The sequence below is a fragment of the Glandiceps talaboti genome, chromosome 6 (assembly GCF_964340395.1).
Source record: "Glandiceps talaboti chromosome 6, keGlaTala1.1, whole genome shotgun sequence".
NCBI lineage: Eukaryota > Metazoa > Hemichordata > Enteropneusta > Spengelidae > Glandiceps > Glandiceps talaboti.
The window spans coordinates 27,596,861-27,619,637 of record NC_135554.1 but is presented as its reverse complement, the minus strand read 5'-3'; the positions used below and the strand labels follow the sequence as shown (position 1 = coordinate 27,619,637).

General features: G+C 35.8%; 1 protein-coding gene across 2 annotated transcripts in view; it reads right to left on the bottom strand.

The window, feature by feature from the left end:
- Positions 1–3,569: 3,569 nt before the first annotated feature.
- LOC144436094 (thimet oligopeptidase-like) overlaps positions 3,570–22,777 on the bottom strand; it is a 46,118-nt gene continuing 26,910 nt past the window's right edge. The window contains exons 2-16 of one of the 2 annotated variants that reach the window (XM_078124778.1): positions 19,312–19,451; positions 16,480–16,598; positions 15,763–15,894; positions 15,284–15,321; positions 12,345–12,457; positions 11,820–11,874; positions 10,942–11,106; positions 10,262–10,423; positions 9,966–10,031; positions 9,146–9,358; positions 7,674–7,747; positions 6,356–6,587; positions 5,429–5,560; positions 4,908–5,024; positions 3,570–4,285 (exon numbers count right to left, since the gene is read on the bottom strand). In XM_078124778.1, coding sequence (XP_077980904.1) covers positions 4,199–4,285; positions 4,908–5,024; positions 5,429–5,560; positions 6,356–6,587; positions 7,674–7,747; positions 9,146–9,358; positions 9,966–10,031; positions 10,262–10,423; positions 10,942–11,106; positions 11,820–11,874; positions 12,345–12,457; positions 15,284–15,321; positions 15,763–15,894; positions 16,480–16,598; positions 19,312–19,451 — 1,845 coding nt within the window. In that variant the 3' untranslated portion in view covers positions 3,570–4,198. Of the gene's footprint in view, positions 4,286–4,907; positions 5,025–5,428; positions 5,561–6,355; positions 6,588–7,673; positions 7,748–8,632; positions 8,707–9,145; positions 9,359–9,965; positions 10,032–10,261; positions 10,424–10,941; positions 11,107–11,819; positions 11,875–12,344; positions 12,458–15,283; positions 15,322–15,762; positions 15,895–16,479; positions 16,599–19,311; positions 19,452–22,777 lie in introns of both variants that reach the window. The other variant, XM_078124776.1, reaches the window with a different exon arrangement.

The window sequence follows — 22,777 nt, the reverse complement described above, 5'->3', positions numbered from 1 at the left end:
GTATCAAAACATTGTTTATGAAGTGGGCCTTACAACATGCCATAACAGGGAACTGGGGTCTGATATCTGGTATCAAAACATTCCTTGTGAAGTGGGCCTTACAACATGCGATAGCAGAGAACTGGGGTCTGATATCTGGTATCAAAACATTGTTTATGAAGTGGGCCTTACAACATGCCATAACAGGGAACTGGGGTCTGATATCTGGTATCAAAACATTCCTTATGAAGTGGGCCTTACAACATGCGATAGCAGAGAACTGGGGTCTGATATCTGGTATCAAAACATTGTTTATGAAGTGGGCCTTACAACATGCCATAACAGGGAACTGGGGTCTGATATCTGGTATCAAAACATTCCTTGTGAAGTGGGCCTTACAACATGCGATAGCAGAGAACTGGGGTCTGATATCTGGTATCAAAACATTCCTTATGAAGTGGTCCTTACAACATGCCATAACAGAGAACTGGGGTCTGATATCTGGTATCAAAACATTGTTTATGAAGTGGGCCTTACAACATGCCATAACAGGGAACTGGGGTCTGATATCTGGTATCAAAACATTCCTTGTGAAGTGGGCCTTACAACATGCCATAGCAGAGAACTGGGGTCTGATATCTGGTATCAAAACATTCCTTATGAAGTGGTCCTTACAACATGCCATAGCAGAGAACTGGGGTCTGATATCTGGTATCAAAACATTCCTTATGAAGTGGGCCTTACAACATGCCATAGCAGAGAACTGGGGTCTGATATCTGGTATCAAAACATTCCTTATGAAGTGGGCCTTACAACATGCCATAGCAGAGAACTGGGGTTTGATAACAGAGAACCGAGGTGTTGTATCAAAAGATTTCTCATGAAACCAGATTCCCTTTTCTTTCCTTTTTTTACAGACCACGATAATTGGACACATCTAGCCCATGACATTCACAAGCCATTAACGGTCCAAGTGCAACAAACCCGCGGGCTTGCCTGACGAAAACGGGTGTCATAAAAGTTGTTTGCATCTCTAAAGCTGTTTGTAGTGTTACTTATAATAGCCTAATAAATTGATAACAACTGATATAAGACGGAGATAAGGTTTGCCTCAATTGACCCACTCCTTAGAAATGATCTTACGCTGTGAACTACACTGTTTACTTGTGTTATGTAAGAGCCCATCATCACATGTGTAAATATTGGTACTCTTTGATAACAAGTGGACTTGCTTCTTTAATGGCTTGTCCCAGTAATGCTTACATCCTTGTGTCTGGATTTGATATGTTGGGTTGCCCTTTTTTATTCGATTTGCCATCTTACTGGAAGTATCAAATCAATTCATATCAATGCACTGAAGCTAAATTTGTCACATCCTTGTTTTGTTTTGCTTTTTGCTTGTGCAGACTTTAATAATTTGTAAATACGGTAGAAACTTGTCATTGAGTTTTAAGAAACTTGTAGTTTAAAGACCTCTTTTGCCTGATTTTAATAGTTTTTAACAATTTCAATCCAATTTTGTCTTGATATTTGTTTTTGTCTCTGAAAGTGTGTTACTTCCTAATTCAGTATCTGTGATTACTTGTACACTGCAGAAAAGAACTTTGCTTGAATATTGATAATTAGAAAACATTGGAAGAAAGGCATGATTGTATCTTTACTATTCATGTGATACACAGTTGTACATAAATTGTAAACGACTACACATTTGTAAACGTTCTCTCCAATGTCCATGAGAGGTATGGCACTGTCATTGAAGAGCCCCTATAAGTTTGACAGCTTGAAGTGATACACTGTTAGTACAGTGTGAAAAACATGACAAGACATTAATATTGGCTACATTCATGAGGCACACATTTACTGAGACTTGAACAACACAACTACAGACAATTTGATATCAGAGAGACAGGAAGAAGACTTTTAAAGAGAAAACATTGATATTTTGGATCACATTATTTGCATCCTTTCCATACATACATATTCAAATTCAAATTTGTTGGAAGTTAGTTTGCAATGCTTACCTGTTTATATTCAACAATGCAACATTTGTGGTTCATACTCAAAGATAAACACAAATAACTATGGTGATGGCTATGACTGTGATCCAAAGGTAGGACTAAATATGATACCAAAACATAATAACTTTAGCTTTGTATCCATCCACTGTTTAATATACAAGATATCACGTTACACTAACCAAGTCTTAAATAACATGATACAGTACTATGAATGACCATGCCTTGTTTTGGAGTTTTGGCCTGGATATCACTTGTTCTACCTTGTATATAGCCTTGCTGCTAGACCCGTCACACTATTGTGCTCACTGTGAAGGTGACCAAAGGTTACTAGTGAGGGAGATTGTTCACCCTCGATTGCACCTTTCAGAAGTAAGCCCAAGGTCTAACAGCTAGACTAAGCCCAAGGTCTAACAGCTAGACTAAGCCAAAGGTCTAACAGCTAGACTAAGTCAAGGTCTAACAGCTAGACTAAGCCCAAGGTCTAACAGCTAGACTAAGTCAAGGTCTAACAGCTAGACTAAGTCCAAAGTCTAACAGCTAGACTAAGTCCAAAGTCCAACAGCTAGACTAAGTCAGCGATCTAACAGCTAGACTAAGTCCAAAGTCTAACAGCTAGACTAAGTCACAGATCTAACAGCTAGACTAAGTCAAGGTCTAACAGCTAGACTAAGTCAAGGTCTAATAGCTAGACTAGGCACAAGGTCTAATAGCTAGACTAAGTCAAGGTCTAACAGCTAGACTAAGTCAAGGTCTAATAGCTAGACTAGGCACAAGGTCTAACAGCTACACTAAGTCAGAGATCTAACAGCTAGACTAAGCATGAGGTCTAACAGCTAGACTAAGTCCAAGGTCTAACAGCTAGACTAAGCCCAAGGTCTAACAGCTAGACTAAGTCCAAGGTCTAACAGCTAGACTAAGTCCAAGGTCTAACAGCTAGACTAAGCCCAAGGTCTAACAGCTAGACTAGGCACGAGGTCTAACAGCTAGACTACGTCCAATGTCTAACAGCTAGACTAGGCATGAGGTCTAACAGCTAGACTACGTCCAAGGTCTAACAGCTAGACCATGCCCAAGGTCTAACAGCTAGACTAAGCCCAAGGTCTAACAGCTAGACTAAGCACGAGGTCTAACAGCTAGACTAAGTCCAAGGTCTAACAGCTAGACTAAGTCCAAGGTCTAACAGCTAGACTACGTCCAAGGTCTAACAGCATGCAGCTAGAGAGTTTATGATGAATAATGCATTGGATATTTTCTAAAGACTGTCTATTCATTCAGTAAAACATCAAAACAATAGACATGCAGATACTGATAATTCCTGAGTGTTATGAACCCTATATTTGTTTTCTAAAAATCCCTACAGATCATTGTTATGGTATAAAGCCATTGTTTTCTGACCGTGGAAGAGTCCACCTCTTAAAAAGGGGAGACATCATCACCTAACTTGCAAGTTGATGACCAGGAATAAGAGAAAGGTAACTTCTGCATTAAAAGCTTGGATTTATGTCTCCCTTTTTTCCAGGAATAGTGATGGTTTGCGTGTATAAAGCTAATAACTCATCAATAAATAAACAGAATTATGTCATATATATATATATGTATCATTATTTATTAATCAAGAATCAAAATAATAGAAATTGAATAACATAAATTACAAAATTAAACTTTTCAAACTGTTTCCATCACATAGAAATAATAAAATGAAAAATACAAACTATAATGATATGATTTTAAGCAGATGATAGCAATAGTGCTTCTTATACATACACAGACCATCCATCCATTTTATTTATTTTTACATTCATATCCATCCATTTCAAGTATCCATACATTGAAATCTGTCACAGATTTCTTTGTAATCATAGAGAAAATTACAACACAATGTTGTTTTTATGTGAATTTCTCATTCTTCTACAATTTTCTGAGAAGCACACTGCATCAAGATTCGGGTTAATATTAAGAGCAGTATAAGTTTATGTTATGGTCATATTTTGGTTAATCAACAGAAATCTATATAAATCAATATTATCTGAAAAAAAAGCATTTAGAGAAAAGCACAGCAAAAACACTAGACCTATCTCTCTGAGAAAGACACACATGCTAACCTACAATCCGTGTATCTTTATATAGCTTGCACCAATTAGGGTACATAGTAACCTGTCCATATCATTATGTGGACATGTGTCTGTGATTCCGTATAACAATCACCCTAATCTTAGTCCTTTGCTGAGTAGGAATGCATCCTGAGAGGGTTCTCTGCCCAAGAAATTCTTCAGCATATCAATGGCATCCTGCAAAAGTAAACATATAGAAATATGAAATGCATTTTTCTGATAACAATTTCTAACTATTAAACATGCCCACAATGTAAAGCCTGGTAAGGCCTAAAAATAATTGTTTGGTTCCGGTTACCCAACCCCACCTAGCTTTTCACTGCTGACCCTAAACTTTTTTTACGTATTCAAGAAAAAAATAATAAAATCGCAAAAATTGTGAAGTCTAATGAGAAATAGTGGATGCGGAAACTGCCATCAACTTAAAAAGACACTCTAAAACAGTTCTACCAATCTGTAATGGCTGTACATCTGATAGGAAGAAATAACAACACTGAGAGACCATTTGGAAAACAATGGAAAACCTGAACTAGACACTCACACTGAAAAAAAGTAAAATAAAATAAATTGAAATTCTAAAATTGAGCGTAAACGGAACCACACATTTTTTTTATTAGGCCTAAGTAATACATCAAGGTAGGGATATATAAGAGGGTGTAGGTGTTTGTACAGCACTAGTAATGGGTAACTGCCATTCATGGATTTGCAATTGCATGCCTCTAATTCAGATTGTTTTATACCATCCCTTCAACCCAACCATCCCACCCCACCCCTCCACCACCCTTCACTGACAACTTACCATTGAACCACCTGGTTCCAAAATATATCTTCTGTAATCCATACCAACTTTACGATCCATAATACCTTCTTTCTTGAAGCGGGAATAGAACATGTCCATGCAAAACACTTCACTCCACTGTAGTGAAATTAAAACGGAAACAATTTCTTCAATGTTTATTGATAATTTCTCTAAACTTTACAACTACTCTGGTGTACAATGGTCTTATTCTAGATAGTTGTTCTAAATACATTCTTTATATGAACAAGTTAAATGATTTCAAAGAATAAACCTTTACACAAAAGTGAATCAACTTTGTGCATTTTTGTATGAAAAGTGGCTCCAATAAAACTAAGGCTAAATTTACAGTACAAGAACTAAACGGAACAAAATTATTATACAGTATGATTGAAGTACTTGTCCCAGAAAATACAAGTCTACTCGGCTATAATTGACTACTTTCCCACAAATTGAGAACACATAGCTGATAGTGGAATATTATCAAGTGATAAGGTCAATGAAAAAATGTAGTAGTTACTTACAAGGTAACCATAGTACTGTGCATCATAGCCGTCAGCTAGATGACCAAAGGAGGCACACATGTTAGTCCCAGGGGTGGCAGGAATACCAAGTATTTCATCTGACAACTTGGCATATATACTCTTAGTATCTGCCTGCAATAATTCAACATTTACAAGTTAGGAAATAAAATTATAGTAAAAGTAGTGTATGTGGATAAACTGAATTGTGGACAAATACCTTGCTGAACTCATTCTGTGTAACAAACTCTGTGTACCAATCACAAACTACATTCCAAGAACATATCGCAATCATCAAATAAAATATCATCAGCTATGCTGCTTCAACTCTTTGGAACAATTGCAGTCAATCAATCAATCAATCAATCAATCAATCAATCAATCAATCAATCAATCAATCAATCAATCAATCAATCAATCAATCAAAATCCTATAGCACTGCTCTGCTTAGTACTGCTGAATGGCTAAAACATACTATAGGCTCTTTAGTGAACAAGCAAGTCTCCACTTCTGTTAGACAAGTTATCCTAACTAACAAGAAAGTTCAACTAACACTGGCCTGGCCTGGCTGGTTCATTGCAGCACAGTAGAAATGGCTATCACACAGTATTTCTGCTACTTGAAGTATTTACATACCAAGGTATATCTAACCTTTAATTGTTTGTCACAGAACATATTATACCCCACGACATAACACAAGCTCAGAATCCTCTGATAACCTATTTTAGTATGTGAATACTAAAAGTTGATGAAACACTTCAACTAAGCTAACAAAGCTACTGAAATTTAAGGCCAGAATTGACATTAACATTATAATAGAATTATAGGTAATCAAACTGTCATGTACATTTTTTCACCTGACTAGAGATTCTTATAAAGTCAGCTTGTGCCATTTCAATTTTTATTGACAAAAGTACGATGTCATTTTACCTTGACTGATGTATGTATAGATTGGTCAAAGGAACCAAGTAAGATTTGCCTGAGATTGAAAATACCAGCATTAGCATTACGAGCTTTTACTAAGGTGTCAATCATGTCATCAGGTAATGGAATGTTGGTCTTGTAGTGTGATGACATGCGTTGTAGTGGTTCTTTCTCCCAGCACCAATTCTCCAACATCTGTGAGGGAGCTTCAACAAAGTCCCTCTCCACTCTTGTGCCACTGTAAAGAGTAGTTATTGTAAAAGGAGAGTGAAGATTGTGATGATAGTTTACAAGTCATCTGTACAGTATGTCTTAGATAGTAGAAAGGTAGGGAAACAAGATTACAACCACACAATAGAATTTAACATGGCTCTAACACACATACATTCAAATTGTTCAGAACATATGTAGTTGGACAACATAATGATGTCCCTTATCTAACATCTCAGCTCAATCAAAATTGGTGGCATAATCATATCATTTAATTTCAGTGATGAAAGTCAAACCCCCTCCATGGAACCCCCCCCCCCCCCACCTGTCCATGGTATAAGTTAGTAACTCATTACAACAGTAACTTCTATCCAATACCTGAATTGTATGAATTATCACAATAGTGTAAACACTGGAATGGTATTCTAATGGTTAAAAGTTACAGTGTGTTGTGTTAGTTAAGTCTTGCATGGCCCAGGGTCCTCCTACCTTGATAGTGTGTACACTAGTATAGCATTCTAAGAGTTAACAGTGTTGTGATAGTGAAAGACTTGCATGGCCCAGGGTCCTCACTGTCTTGATAGTGTGTACATTAGTATAGCATTCTAAGAGTTAACAGTGTTGTGATAGTGAAAGACTTGCATGGCCCAGGGTCCTCACTGTCTTGATAGTGTGTACACTAGTATAGCATTCTAAGAGTTAACAGTGTTGTGATAGTGAAAAGACTTGCATGGCCCAGGGTCCTCCTACCTTGATAGTGTGTACACTAGTATGACATTCTATGAGTTAACAGTGTTGTGATAGTGAAAGACTTGCATGACCCAGGGTCATCATTGCCATGATAGTGTGTACACAAGTATAGCATTCTAAGAGTTAACAGTGTTGTGATAGTGAAAAGACTTGCATGACCCAGGGTCATCATTGCCATGACAATGGAAACAATAGTGAAGTATTCTGAGGGTTCGATATGAAATGTTTATTATGAAAAAATACACATATTTTTTTCTAAAAATTTGGATGTAGCTAGCAATGTGCAACAGATATGCAAAACAAGTAAAATCAGGTATGTTGTTTCCAATAATCCGGTACACGACAGAAAAAATTATAAACTGACCTGAAAAACACCATATTGGTTTTGCCACAAATATCATGCATGACATGGCCAAACTCATGAAAGAAAGTTTCAACCTAAAAAAACACAAATAACGATCAAATGAACTATATGGGTGGTGTATGTATGTGTGTCAGTATGGCTAGTGCAAGCAGAAAGGGGTCTGAAAAGTGGCTGGGGTTTTACAGTTAGCACGACCTTTCACCTCACCTCATTACAATAATATACATGCTAATGATCTCATTTGCATATATGTTGTTGTTTTGTGTAAATCACACAGCTACATTTTCAAAATAAATGTGGAACTGGGCAGACTTCTTATGCCTGTTTACATGAAAATAATATCAAAGACACAGCTTTGTTGGAGGATTTGATATGAGGGGTGAAAATAACAAAATGTTATATGCCAAACAGTAAACACCCGCCGACAATATCATAATCCTTTGTAACAATGCTCAAGTGAGTATGGTTGCCATCTACACCCCCTCTGATTATACTACAGTCTGTTGTATGATTTCATTCAACTGTCAGTATTATATTGCTTCAACAGGTCTGTTAGTTGTTGGGGGGCTTTCTACATGATGTACTTGACAACCATCAAAATCAAATGCCATGACAGAAGGAACATATCATGTTCATTCATTCTTTCATTTCTTGCCAATTTAAAGTAAGTGACAATTACATAATGACAGGAAATAAATAAACAAATTGGCATATTTGTTGGAAACACATTTCAATGTACAATCTTGATGCAAACATCCAAATTGCAAAAAGTTTGTTTTGAGGATCAGTTTTCCAAATTTTATGCAACTTAGTGAAATGTCATCAATGCATGGTACATCTGGTTGTTAGTAACATTATGCAAAGTGGCGAGACTACATTTGTGCTACTCCTTAGTATTGAAATCAGACAACCAGTCTCCCTTGAGCATTTAGTTTTGGCAAGCTGCCAAAAATGAGTACCTGAAGAGGCGATACTTGGCTTTGGCACATATCTGGTGCATTACGTGACCAAATTCATGGAAAAATGTTTCTACCTGCAATGATGATAAAGCAGATTTGAATATGTCAATACAATAATTTTACACACTGTCTTATTACTGTTGTCTTATTTATTGTGACATAGAAAGGAAGGACATGCCAGGTGCACTCTAATTTCACAGACTGTGAAAGAAAACTTGCTGCATTCACTGCTTTGCTGCATCTGCCATAACAACTAAATATAGAAGTATGACACATCTGTACAAATTTTACTTTGGTTAATGTTAAAAAATGTTTAGGGTGCACTTAAACTAGGATCGGTCGAGTTATTGTGAACACCCAACTATTTTTATTTTGTCCATTTATACCTATGTACGATTATATATGTTGCGCCTTATATGAATGCAAGAAACAATTGTTGCACCTGATATGAATGCAATAAATGATTATTGCACACAGTTACTTTGTATTACTTGGGTATTATTAAACAAGTACCTCGTCATGAGTTAGAAGGGACGGCTTTTCATCAGTTGGCTTGGTGAAATTAGCCACCATAGCTGCAGCTGCAGGTTGACGTTTACCATCAGCAAGAAGACAGCTGGGTTGAAGACCAAAACATGCTGCATGACCAAATTTACCTTCTCTTGGATAAAGATCTAGGTAAAAATGACCCATGAATTCACCAGTAGCTTGGTCATTAACACTGAACTGTAAAGAGAATGAAAGAGATATGCAATGTCATTTTTTCCCCTTTCCAAATATTGTTGTTTGGGGAACACCTAGCAAGTGATAGTGAAGACGTGAATATGTGGTGTGATGTGATGCGATGTGAAGGGATGTGATGGGATGTGATGTGATGTGATGTGGTGTGGTGTGGTGTGGTGTGTGGTGTGGTGTGATGTGATGTGATGTGATGTGATGTGATGTGATGTGGTGTGGTGTGGTGTGATGCAACGTAGAATTCAACTGGCATTAACACATCATTTAAATCACACAACCACATAACTTGATAGTGAGTTGATCACTGAGTGAACAAATATTGATGAGTGCACCACTTGTACAAATTGTGCCACAGTGTGATACAGAAAATTACTGCATAGGTTCAATACTCTCAATAGGCTCTCAACTAAATTAGATTGGAAGCAATACTGGGTATATGATAGGATAATATACTTCTAATAAACTTGTTTATAGACAAGTGTCACCTTGCTAAAATGACACAAAAACAACAAAAATATGAAAATCACCCAAAAATAAAATCAAATTTTCATTATAACTGAAGTCAACAATAGCAACGTGTGTATAAGTGACATACCATTTTTACTTCTTTATCCCAAACAGGTGGATTCTTTATTTCTTTAAATATTAGACCGAGAAGTTCCTGAAAAAAGGCACACAAAAATCGTCAAAATAGCAAATTCAGTAGAGATGTTTTGGAGTGGTTTAAGAATGTTGGGTTGAATGTACCAGTCAGCTGACAAAGTCTCATTATCTATGCAATTCACTAGAAATTTCACATGGGAGTATGGCTAACATGCAGGCACACCTTGCATTAGATTGGAGGGGGGGGGGAAATGGGCGGCGAACAGTATGGTCTGTCACTTTTCTTACCTGATATATATCTAGAAGTCCTTTAGTAACCACTTCCATAGGAAAATATTCCTTTAATGTATTTTGATCTACAGCATACTTTCTCTCCTCCACCATTGTCATATAATATCTCATATCCCATAGATTAATCTTTTCATCATTGTCTAGGTTGTACTGCTCACTCTAATCAAAATAGAATCACATCAAACAATCAATATCTTATATCCAATTTTCAAAGGTTTGGTGGAAGCATGGTATAAAAATTCAAGACTAAGACGTTAAAAAAACAAGTAAATACATGCTGACTGATTATTGAATTTTGTAGAATAGCACATAGTTGATGTTTAGTAGAGAACAAATTCTATTGGCTATCAGCACATCACATGACACACAATATGCTAATATGCCCAGTGCATGATGGGTCAGTGACTGCTGGGAGTAATCACATACCTCTTCCTTCTTATACATAGTTGATGTTTAGTAGAGAACAAATTCTATTGGCTATCAGCACATCACATGACACACAATATGCTAATATGCCCAGTGCATGATGGGTCAGTGACTGCTGGAAGTAGTCACATACCTCTTCCTTCTTATACATAGTTGATGTTTAGTAGAGAACAAATTCTATTGGCTATCAACACATCACATGACACACAATATGCTAACATGCCCAGTGCATGATGGGAGTAGTCACATACCTCTTCCTTCTTATACTGTAGCATGACATCCAATTCTTCTTTTTGGAGAGGTCGTAACCTTTCAGCTAAGTCTTTCAGGAAATCTGAAACTGCAGTAGGATTCTTAGCCATACGAAGTTCAAGTATAAAATCGGCATGGGTTTTGTATCCTAGAAGGTCCGCTTTCTGTAAGTCATCAAATGATGAAAAATGAATATGCTAATATTTCCACAGTCAGATAAAGGGGAATGCCATGCCAGGAAATAAAGGTATTATTTTTTATAAACTTTGGGTTCTGGAGAGTCATTTCATGATTTCATGTTACATATATTTCACTCAGCTGCCAAGCAACACCAAATTGAAACTCTTTTTCACCTCTAGTGTTCTTTCAGTGTAACACCATTACATTATGGGTACTTAGCAGACATGAATATTTATTAGATACACACTGAATATTCATGAATCTTAAGAAGTTTTTCAGATATCTATAACACAGCAGGGTTCAGTATAAGTGATAACCATGAAATCTTTTACAGGCCTTGATTACACTTTTGGACATTCTCTGATTGTTAGTATATTTCTACTTGCAGTGATTCTACAAGTTTTTCATACTTTCACACTTACTATAATGTATTTCACATGAATTGTTTTCAAGTTGAAATGGGACATAATATTATAGGGGTCAGATTAAGATGACAAAGTTTAATTTGCAAAATAAATTCCATGAATTTAAGTGTTTGTAATAAGAAACTGTGATACAAGGAACTGCATATGGAAGATACAAAAAAGACGTCACACCGACACTGAAAAATAAGCCATTATTCTAGATAGAGGGCGCACTTCAACAACTACCAAGTAGTGGCATGAAAACTATACATGTTGTCTAAATATATTCATACCTTCTGTCTTATTTCTACAAGCTCTTCCAAAATCTTGGTATTTTCCTCAATACACCTAGAAAGAAAATAAAAGCACAACTGATATTCACAAATTATTATAATGTAAGTTTTTAGATTTTACTCATAATCCAAGATGGAGACCTGTAAGGTAAACACCTCAAAGTTACATTGGTAAAATACTGTAGACTGTAAGATACATCGTGTCGTTCCACCCTCAACAGCCTCCTCTCTGAGAGGGCCGACTGATGTGTAAGAGTGCCCCATCACAGCATACCTGTACAGACTATAAACACTGCTGGTTAAGAATATTTGTGTTGTAAAGTAAGGGCATTCTCTATCATGGAACCTAGGAATATTCTGTATTGAACAATTAACATGACCTTTCAACCTTGACCTGTGCCCTGTTTGTATGTACAACCCTCTGAGCATGCATGGTATATTTATGGGAAGCATGCAATGCATCATGGAACCAACAGACTTCCTTATTACAAAACTTCAATGCCTTTCCTTGTTTCTAAAACTCACCTAGAATTAAAAGCATGTTCCATTTTCTGTCTGGTTTCTGGAACACGGCATTTTCTCATGATTGGGAAATAATCCGGGTATTTCAGTGACACTTTACATCTCTTTTCAGCATTCTGGAAAATAAGTGACAAAAATTTGAATTGGCTGAGAACATTCACATTAAAAAAAATTCTGACATTTGACCCAAGGTCTTACATCCTGGTACTTGCAGTCACATGTAAATCACATGACAAACAAAGACATGGCAAGATGGAGTTATTTTCATGAAGGATGATATGTTGGTTTGGTTGATTCCAAACTTAGTCAAGGTTTTGTAATATCTCTGGATCTGGCTGATATAAATTGGAAAGGTAACTTTGACTTGTGGAATTAGTAAAGGCATGCAAAAAGCATGCATTCAGTAAATGATGTATGAATAGAAGGGAGGGACTACAACACCTCTTACAATGTTTATGCTTGGCAATGAACAAACAGTCAAACATCAAATTAAATGAAAGATCACAATTGTTGTCAAAGTGAAATTGGAAAATCTGTCGTATTTTACAAAATTGCAAAGTTTCCACACAAAAATTTTTGATACAAAGAAAATGATATATTTTAAATAAAATTGTATATTGACATTTTCATATTTCAGAAGTTGTCTTAACATTTTGACATATGATCTTTGACCTTTGACATTTGACCTTCGACAACTAGGCATAAGCATATTTAAGAGAGGACATTATATCTAACACTACCACAAGTAGGAGATGAAGTAAAAGTGGAGAGTTGAGAACTAAGTAAAACTACCACTACCTACTTGCTGTTGGTATTTTCGAAAGCAGTCCCAGAAATATCCACGGGGGAATTTCTTGCAAGGGAAAGGTATCTGAAGGTGTAGTATATTGAAGGCCAGTGGAAGCAGAGAAAGACAGAGTAAAGGAATAGACCCTGTTAGCTAGTGATATACTTACCACCACCTAAATACAGTACATGGTGACATGAAGTAAGATAGAGATTGTCAATGTTGGACATTAAAGAATGTATGTATGGGTCCAACTATTTTTAATACTATACGATATGTTTAGTCCTGAACAGTTCGATCTTTCTAAAACCATTGGCTGATGCGCGAGGACGCCCCAGCACAGCGTAATTTGTCTGGGTTCAACCATTTTTTGTAATGGGGGACATTACAAAATGTATACCTGGGTTCAACCATTTTTTGTAATGGGGTATTAAAATTGTATGTCTGGGTTCAACTATTTTAGGAATGGGACATGAAAAAAGTATTAGAGTTCAAACATTATGGGCATTAAAATGCATGTCTCGGTTTAACAATTATTTCATAAATGGGTATTAGAAACTATGATTGGGTTCTATTTAAAATGTGCTGAATCAAAGTATTGATAAAAAAACACTGAGGTGTCTTTGATTTTCATTTCAAAAAAGAAATTTTCAATAATTTTCAATCAGTATTGTCATTTGTATTGACTAGTCAGTGTCATGGCAACATGCAAATTATGAGGTTGAGTTAAAAGTAAGTACATATGTGCTGGTGTAATTCAACTGTTGTAGACTCATGAATACTAAAATTGTGACATGATCATAAATAGCGCCCTCTATCATGGAGTGAACAAGACTGACTGCAGTCGAGAGCTCTCAGCTTATCAACAGTATGTTGTGTGTATTCAATTGGTTGAAATGTTATCACTCATGTACATTCTGAAATGTTTATATGGAATACAGTATTAAATGCACTCTAACTTGTCAATTGGTATTATTGTAAAAGACAGTTCTGAGTTGCTGTCTACTATCCATAATAACTTCACTACATTAAAATCTAAATCTGAATTTGTCACTAATAAATGTCGTGATTTGAATGGGGTCATAACTCAACTAAAAGGGTCCACACAGTGAGATGATGAGTTCTAACAGAGTGATACAGACATGATAAGATTTAGTAGGAATCCAATTATGATAGGTCCACTTGTGTTGTAGAGATGACAGATATAAGTAAGAACACAGAATCACTCAACTGAGAGAAAGGTTATCTTAAAAAAGAAGTAAGGAATTCTGAATGAAGATATGCACAGTTTCACATACAGTATCATATCTTCATCTGCTACAAGTGAGATCAAGGTGACTTGTGCTCTCTAGTAGCCAGAGTACCAGTTGCCAAGCAACCAACGGGTGAGTTCTGGATAAAAGCCATTAGCAATCTGTTAGCTAGCCTGTCCACACAGTGCTTGAACTGTAACTATGATAACCCTCATAGCTGATGAGAGTGAGCATAGACACAGATTCAGCACCATTCTACCAGATCGCTAACTACTTTTATCCTGAACATGCCCATAAAATTTGTCTAAAATATGTAAAAGAGCTATCCTTCTAGTCATGTGAGAGATGAATAGTGCCCTCTAGTGGTGGGTGTTACATATGACAAATACCCTCTTTTGGTCATGTACATAATGGGCATAATGTGCCAGCTAGTGGTATTGCATAAAATATTGGTAGCACCTTACAACAGTCAAGATTTTAACAGATATGAGTAAAGTTGAAAATTTGAATATTAATGCTATATTCATGATGGTGGTATCTGTTCTTATTTTGAGCTGCTTTCCTTCTTTAACGTCGCTTGGTGAAAGCTTCTGTCAAAAGTTCAGATATGTTAGAGGGCGCTATTCACTGGAGAGGACTATGTTGTCAGTCAGTGCTGTCAAAAACATGTCTGTGATTGACTGTGATTCTATACACACTTGTTTTACAGTGGCAAACCTACTTATCCAATCACAGGTTGCAACTCATATAAAAAAGGAACACAATTCATTGATGTATTTGTACTTGATATCAATATCTATGGTTACTTGATATCAGTATCTATGGTTACTTGATATCAGTATCTATGGTTACTTGATATCAGTATCTATGGTTACTTGATATCAGTATCTATGGTTACTTACTCTATCTAAACGCTTGATAAAATCTTCAGGTAAACCAGCTATTTAAAAACAAAAATAAAATCATTATTTTTCAGTCATGACAGTAAACCATCATAAAGATTATATTTAGTTATTCCAATATTCCTCATATTTTGAGTACTACAGAACACATCATGATGGAGAAGTGAGTTGTTCATATGACACAGAATGACCAGGCTATAAAACCCATATTTTTGTTTGAGCACCTTCAACCTAGCTTGTGTGTGATTAAAAACAATGGAAATAAAAGGGTGTATATACATAACATCAACTGGAACATTTTCATGTACTCTCTCTCAAATTTTAATTATGTTACATGTTTGTTTGTTAATTTCAGTTTTGCGTTAATTTATGTTACAACATCTCTTGTAACTGGCTGTAAAAACCTCTTAATACCAAGTTAAGTAATTCTAACCAATCATAGAATGTCTTACATCAAGCACAGCCTTGTATTTACCTACCTAAGTCTTCATCCACAAAGTCAAGGACAGTATTTTCTTCATTCAGATTTTTGTTGAAGTCGATACTGATGTCACTTTCTCTTTTTTTCAGAGTTTTAATTTGGTCTTGAACGTCCTTTGGTTGATGTAGACCTGAGTTTAAAAAACACACAGTAGACATTTTAGACATACAGACGATGAAGAATTATCATTCTCTCTTTTTATGTTTTATGTTTTGAGATGACAGATTGTTGATGCTTTCTCTTCACAACTTTCAGTTATTTCAAACATTTGACTGACATTTTATGAAATATGAAAAACTGTTGTGTACTATAAGTAATACACAATTGCTGTAAGACATATCTCTTGACATTGAGCACCTTACAGGCACCTCACAGAGGCAACCCAGTGGCCTCCTTCCTAATGGCAACACCTGAAATCCTCCAATGACACATCTTATATCATTTGTTTATTCAAAGATAAAATACTAAGTGAGAATGTACACAGCCAAATGTCTACAACATTGTAGCAACACTGTGGAATCAGCCTAGTTACATGGCTGTAGTTGCTATGCCATGACATTGATGTACAACAGCACTGGTACAGTAATGTTTACATGCCTGCTAGACTTTAGCAGTGTAGAATGTATGTATGTACAGTTCACTCATTACATGTAACAGACAGAAATGCAAAACATTACTACATGTATTAAACAGTGAATATTTCCTTAAAGCTTACCATTTCTTGTGCCCAATTTAATCAATTTCTCCAAGTATCGTTTAGCTTCTGGTTCCAGTTCATCGACATTAACTTTAGCTTTTAAGGCAACTAGGTTGTCATACACATCCTGACGCATACTACATAGACAGTAAAGAAAACACATACATTGCATTGAGATTGGGTTGACCTTTACCTGTGGTGTCAATCAATCATAATTTGAATAATACCAGCATACAGCCCATTACAAGTTCACTGTTGACCAGCTCTGTTTTGGTCCAACCACCCAGAAACAATTAACATGCTACACTTTTAGATAGTGATAGTTTGTGTCTAAATGAAAAGAACAACTGTGCCACCATGAAGACATCCAAACATTGGCACCTGTGTGTCTGTGTCTAGTTGCAATATGTCTAATTACTTTATTTCATTTAGACAAAATGCTTGATGAATCTTGAAGTGTAACGTGTACATTTACTTCTTATAGGTTTGTGTGTGGTTGTATCAAACAGGGCCAGTGAACTGCACTATGGCTGTTACAGTAAAGACACAAATGTGATGTTTTTCAAATGTTCCATCATTTTATGCACATGTAGATCATGTCAGAGGATATATATTTGCCAATGGTTATTTTAATAATTATGGTAGCAAGTCAGGAACCAATTTTCCTACAAATCTTTCCAAACTATGTCATATAAAACCTTGCTCTGACATATTTTGAAATGATAAAATTTGGGATTCATAATTTTCTTTAGTTAAGATTCTAAAATATGCTAATTTTAACATCATATTCCACCCTGTCCTATAGATTTGCATGACGATCTCTGATTTTTTTCTGAATTGGAGATTTCTCGAACAAGGTAAACCATAAACCTTTTCTGAGGCCTATAACATTGCTGAATACATAGTTTGTATGTACTTAGCGACAGTGACATCCATAATCAAGCAATCAGGGACCCATGTGTGTGTCATGTCAACTTGGTGATCCCTAGTAATAATTTATACCTCTATAATGACTCACTTTGACCATTTCCTTGGCTTTAATCTCATTAAATCAAACACACCTCTTTAGATTAAGTGTATAAGGCAAGTATCTGATGTATGACAATGGCCTTCATATAAGTGGCATGGCTGCTGAAAAAATAATGCCATCTCAATGAGAGATCTCTTTTAGAAAGTCATTATTCATTATTCTTCTACACACGTAATAAATACATCAATGGTAATATCCATGTTTGTTACACCATAAACTGTAGAGTTTGAACATTTTTATGATGATCAATGGACCATTTTTACTGTGTAGCTATCATACAGTTGCACTACAATAAAAAAGGCAGCCATCTGTGATATGCAAATGAGGTGCAGGTGTAAAGAATTTATGAATGGCCTAAGGGATATAAGAACATGGGAAGCATTATAAGTACAGCACTTGGGGGGACCTTTTTCTTTCAAATCACTGCACATCTATATTGTTTGTACTGTCGCCTGGACAGGATACTTATTTTATATTTTTTTCTTTGAAAGTAGGCTCAGATACAAATGATTACTTTTTGACTGACTATGAATCAAAATTCCCAACACACATAAACCTGTCTGGAATGAGTTCCTCCCAATACAATATCCACATTTCTGTACAGATATAGATTTACTGCCATTTAATAGTTGTTTATTGAAGATATCATAATTCCATTTAATGAAACCATTGGGTGTAATAAATTTAAAATGTTTTTTGTTTTTTTTCATTTTGAAAAAATTCCTTCTTAAAGATTCTTCATTTCCTATTTTCTCAAAATAAACTCAATTCACATCACTTTCAACAGTAGCATCTCTAAAGTCTCCATTGCTATTATGTTGTACCAGTGTCTATAAACTTAGAAATAAGTAAAATGGTGACAATACTGGGTCAAAAAGAACTACGATAATTTACTAATACTATCCCTATTAGCCAAGCATTCACATCTTTCTTGTAACTTTTGTTATGAAAAAAATATAGCACAAAGTCATAAATATACAAATTATGCATGCAACTTACAAAGTTGCTTACAATTGCTTAATACGCATGAATCAAGCAAGGCAACTTAGAGACTGGTCAGTATGCAAATTAAATCATTTGATATGCATGAATCAAGCAACTGAAGTGAACAAATATGCAAATTAAATATGTAAATTTAAATATGCAAATTTAAAAGAAACACAAGTGAAAAAAATATTAACAGATAGAGAATAAACATTAACAGGTCTCGGGGTCAAAATATCATATTCATTGGCAAAATTTATCAAACTTGTGCCACACTTTTTCATTTTCTACAAAATGTAATAACAAAGTTACTGTGCAGATGATGGGTGAAAATAAATTGGCACCTGTCATATTTTGCCACTGAAATTGGGATGTGTCAAACAAATTAAGTAATAAATCTTCATTTTAACTCTGCTATTTGTTTGTAAAATAATGATGACACAAGAGAAGATAATCACATACAGAATATTGCAGACTTAGAATAAACCGTGAAATATGATGACATAGAGGAAAATGTCAGACTTTAGCAGGATTTTACAATTACTGCCCTTTTATTATCAAAAGACCAATATAACCATGTACACAACAACAATAAAAAAAGATACAACATTTTAGGACAAAAGTACATTATTGCATGTTTATTATCAACATACTAACAGAATAATCATGTATACAATGACAATAAAAAGCAGATGTAAGATTTTAGCATTGACTTACATTTATTGCATTTTTATCACCAATAGGCTAATGTAATAACCATGGCAACGATAAAGACAGATGTCTCTAAATGAAGCTCATAAACAATGATAAGAAGAAAGTGACGTGATAAAACTCACCTCATTTCAACGTCAAAATCTGATAACTTCTTATCTGCCTCAGTGCTAGCTTCTCTAATGTCTTTATCAGGTGACACATGTTGTGGGAAATCAAGCATATTACGGTCCACGCTATAGTCGACATCATTATCAGCCAAAGCCTGCAGATAAGAAAGACAACAATATAAACTTAGTCTTATAAATTACAATTTACAACATCTTAAGTTTTCACCAATGTACAAAAGACAAGTCATGTGCCATGAGCATGATGATGCAGTTTGCATATATATTAATGAAACTAAGAACAAATTCTCTTGAAGTCTGCATGTATGAATAACTGTAACCTTGTGAGTACAACATCCTGGTCAGACACAGTAACCTTGTGAGTACAACATCCTGGTCAGACACAGTAACCTTGTGAGTACAACATCCTAGTCATACACTGTAACCTTGTGAGTACAACATCCTGGTCAGACACAGTAACCTTGTGAGTACAACATCCTGGTCAGACACAGTAACCTTGTGAGTACAACATCCTAGTCATACACTGTAACCTTGTAAGTACAACATCCTGGTCAGACACTGTAACCTTGTGAGTACAACATCCTGGTCAGACACTGTAACCTTGTAAGTACAACATCCTAGTCATACACTGTAACCTTGTGAGTACAACATCCTGGTCAGACACAGTAACCTTGTGAGTACAACATCCTGGTCAGACACAGTAACCTTGTGAGTACAACATCCTAGTCAGACACAGTAACCTTGTGAGTACAACATCCTGGTCAGACACAGTAACCTTGTGAGTACAACATCCTGGTCAGACACAGTAACCTTGTGAGTACAACATCCTGGTCAGACACAGTAACCTTGTGAGTACAACATCCTGGTCAGACACAGTAACCTTGTGAGTACAACATCCTGGTCAGACACAGTAACCTTGTGAGTACAACAGCCTAGTCATACACTGTAACCTTGTGAGTACAACAGCCTAGTCATACACTGTACCATTATTTAGAAAGTATACGAAATATGGTATTATTTCAATCCTTGAAAAACAAGTAATATTTAAACAGATGTTTTGAGCTACTTGTCTCACCCTTAGTGTCAAGGCTATATCAGCACTGGAATTCTAGAAACCACACAAAACCAAGCAACCACTAGTACATTGAACACACTATATATATGCACCCACAAAACATGTGCTAACAAGTGGAAGTTATACTACTTGGTGAATGCTGTAAATTTTTTGTTGATTCCAAATGACTCTTAATGTCCAAAACAGAAAATTATTTCCTCCCCAGTCTACCTAAGACAGTCTTCATGACAAGATTTCTGCAAATGCCTGAAACAGACATATTTGACAGACTATGATCGTTTGAATTAAAATGCACAGATGTAGAGATCAACACTCAGATGTTATCCCCCAATATTTTTCTTCATTCAGCAAAGAAAAATATTAGTGACCTAAGGGGCCTTTATCAATATGAGTTGATTCTGGCTGAATAAAGAAAAATATTAGTGACCTAAGGGGCCTTTATCAATATGAGTTGATTCTGGCTGAATTAAGAAAAATATTGGAGAAGAACATAATTATACCAGTGCCAGCAATAGCAAAGAAAAATTGGAGGGAAATAATGACAATTTTAAATGTTTTGACTCATATTTCAAATACAGTAGAACCATTGACGTAGATGTGTATTGTCATGATGTAGAACAACCAGACCATATATTCCATATTTCTTGTTCAACTTGGCGCGTGCATTGTATAAAAATGAATAATAATGTTTGCCACACCTTGTATAATGGGGCAATGTGAAGCTATCACAAGGTTGCTACTGATTGGAAAACATACTTTATAACTCATTACCAATTGCCATGCCAACAGATGTGCTTGTTTCCTTTGTTTTCAGACCAATCAGAATGAACTTTGTAAAGTACTTCAAGTTATCTGGGTACAATGGAGATGTTCTGCAAATTCGTCAGGTAGAAATAAGCAATTTACAAGTGATGTAGGTTCTTAACTCTCAAAGCTGTATGGATCGATGCATTACAAGCCAACATTTATTTTCAGTATAAATGCATTTTATGCATTACGATATCTGGAAAACCTTATACATAAATTATACATAACTTATACATAAATTTTCCATGTATATACATGTGTATATTAATTTACCATTTTGCATCAAAATAAACAAATTTGCAAGTTCATATTTTATTTGTTATTTATACATTTCTTTGCAAACTACAAATCATTGTTGAACTGTTTGCTGTGCTGTGCTATTCCCATCCCAAGGGTACACAACTACAGTAGTGCACTGTTTATGCCTTACTGCCTTCACTGTGCTATTCCTATCCCAAGGGTACACAACTATTATAGTGCACTGTTTATGCCTTACTGCCTTCACTGTGCTATTCCCATCCCAAGGGTACACAACTACAGTAGTGCACTGTTTATGCCTTACTGCCTTCACTGTGCTATTCCCATCCCAAGGGTACACAACTATTATAGTGCACTGCTTATGCCTTCCGGCCTTCATAATTTAATTCAAGTCTTTCATAAATAATTTACTTCATTCACTAAGTAACCAGTACTAGATAACATTTTTAAAAAAAAGCCACTATTCTGTTATCTCATTTTCCAGCTCATTCCATCTAGGCTACACAATACTGAGAAAAACTCCTTCCCGGGGGATTCATTGCTGATATCTCATGGTTTCAAAAATTGAACATAATCATCTTTGCACAACTTTGCCAGCAGCTATACCCCACATGAGAGAAAATTACATTGTCTATGTAATATCTGTCCCTAGGGTTGTAAATAATGGAATGGATAAAATATTACTTAATAAAAAGGGATGGTGTGAAATTGTCTTTACATTGTTGATTGAACGATACCAAGTATCCTTCAAATCAATACCAGAAGTCTATCATTTCCCCTGCATGAAAACATACATGTACACATTTCTTTGAAATTCAATAGTAGCTTTATACCAAGCTCCTGAGCATTGATAACCACAAGTATTGCGACCACCAGTGGCAGCCATATTTGATTTCTATTTGCAAAAATATTCAATTGGCCTTTCCAAAATTTGCCATGGTGGCGCTCTACTTCCTGTCTGTGTGTACCATGGTGGCACTCTACTTCCTGTCTGTGTGTACCTTGGGGTATACATGGTATAGGTTACTTAATCATAGAACACTGCTACTTTCCTCGATGTCTGAACAACACGACAACTTCCCTGATTTACAATTCCAGAGAATACCAAGGGACAAAGCTGATAACTCTATTACAGCTGTAGCTATGTACAGGTAACTCTATCACAGCTGTAGCTATGTACAGGTAACTCTACCACAGCTGTAGCTATGTACAGGTTACTCTACCACAGCTGTAGCTATGTACAAGTACAACTCTATTACAGCTGTAGCTATGTACAGGTAACTCTATAACAGCTGTACTGATAACTCTATAACAGCTGTAGCT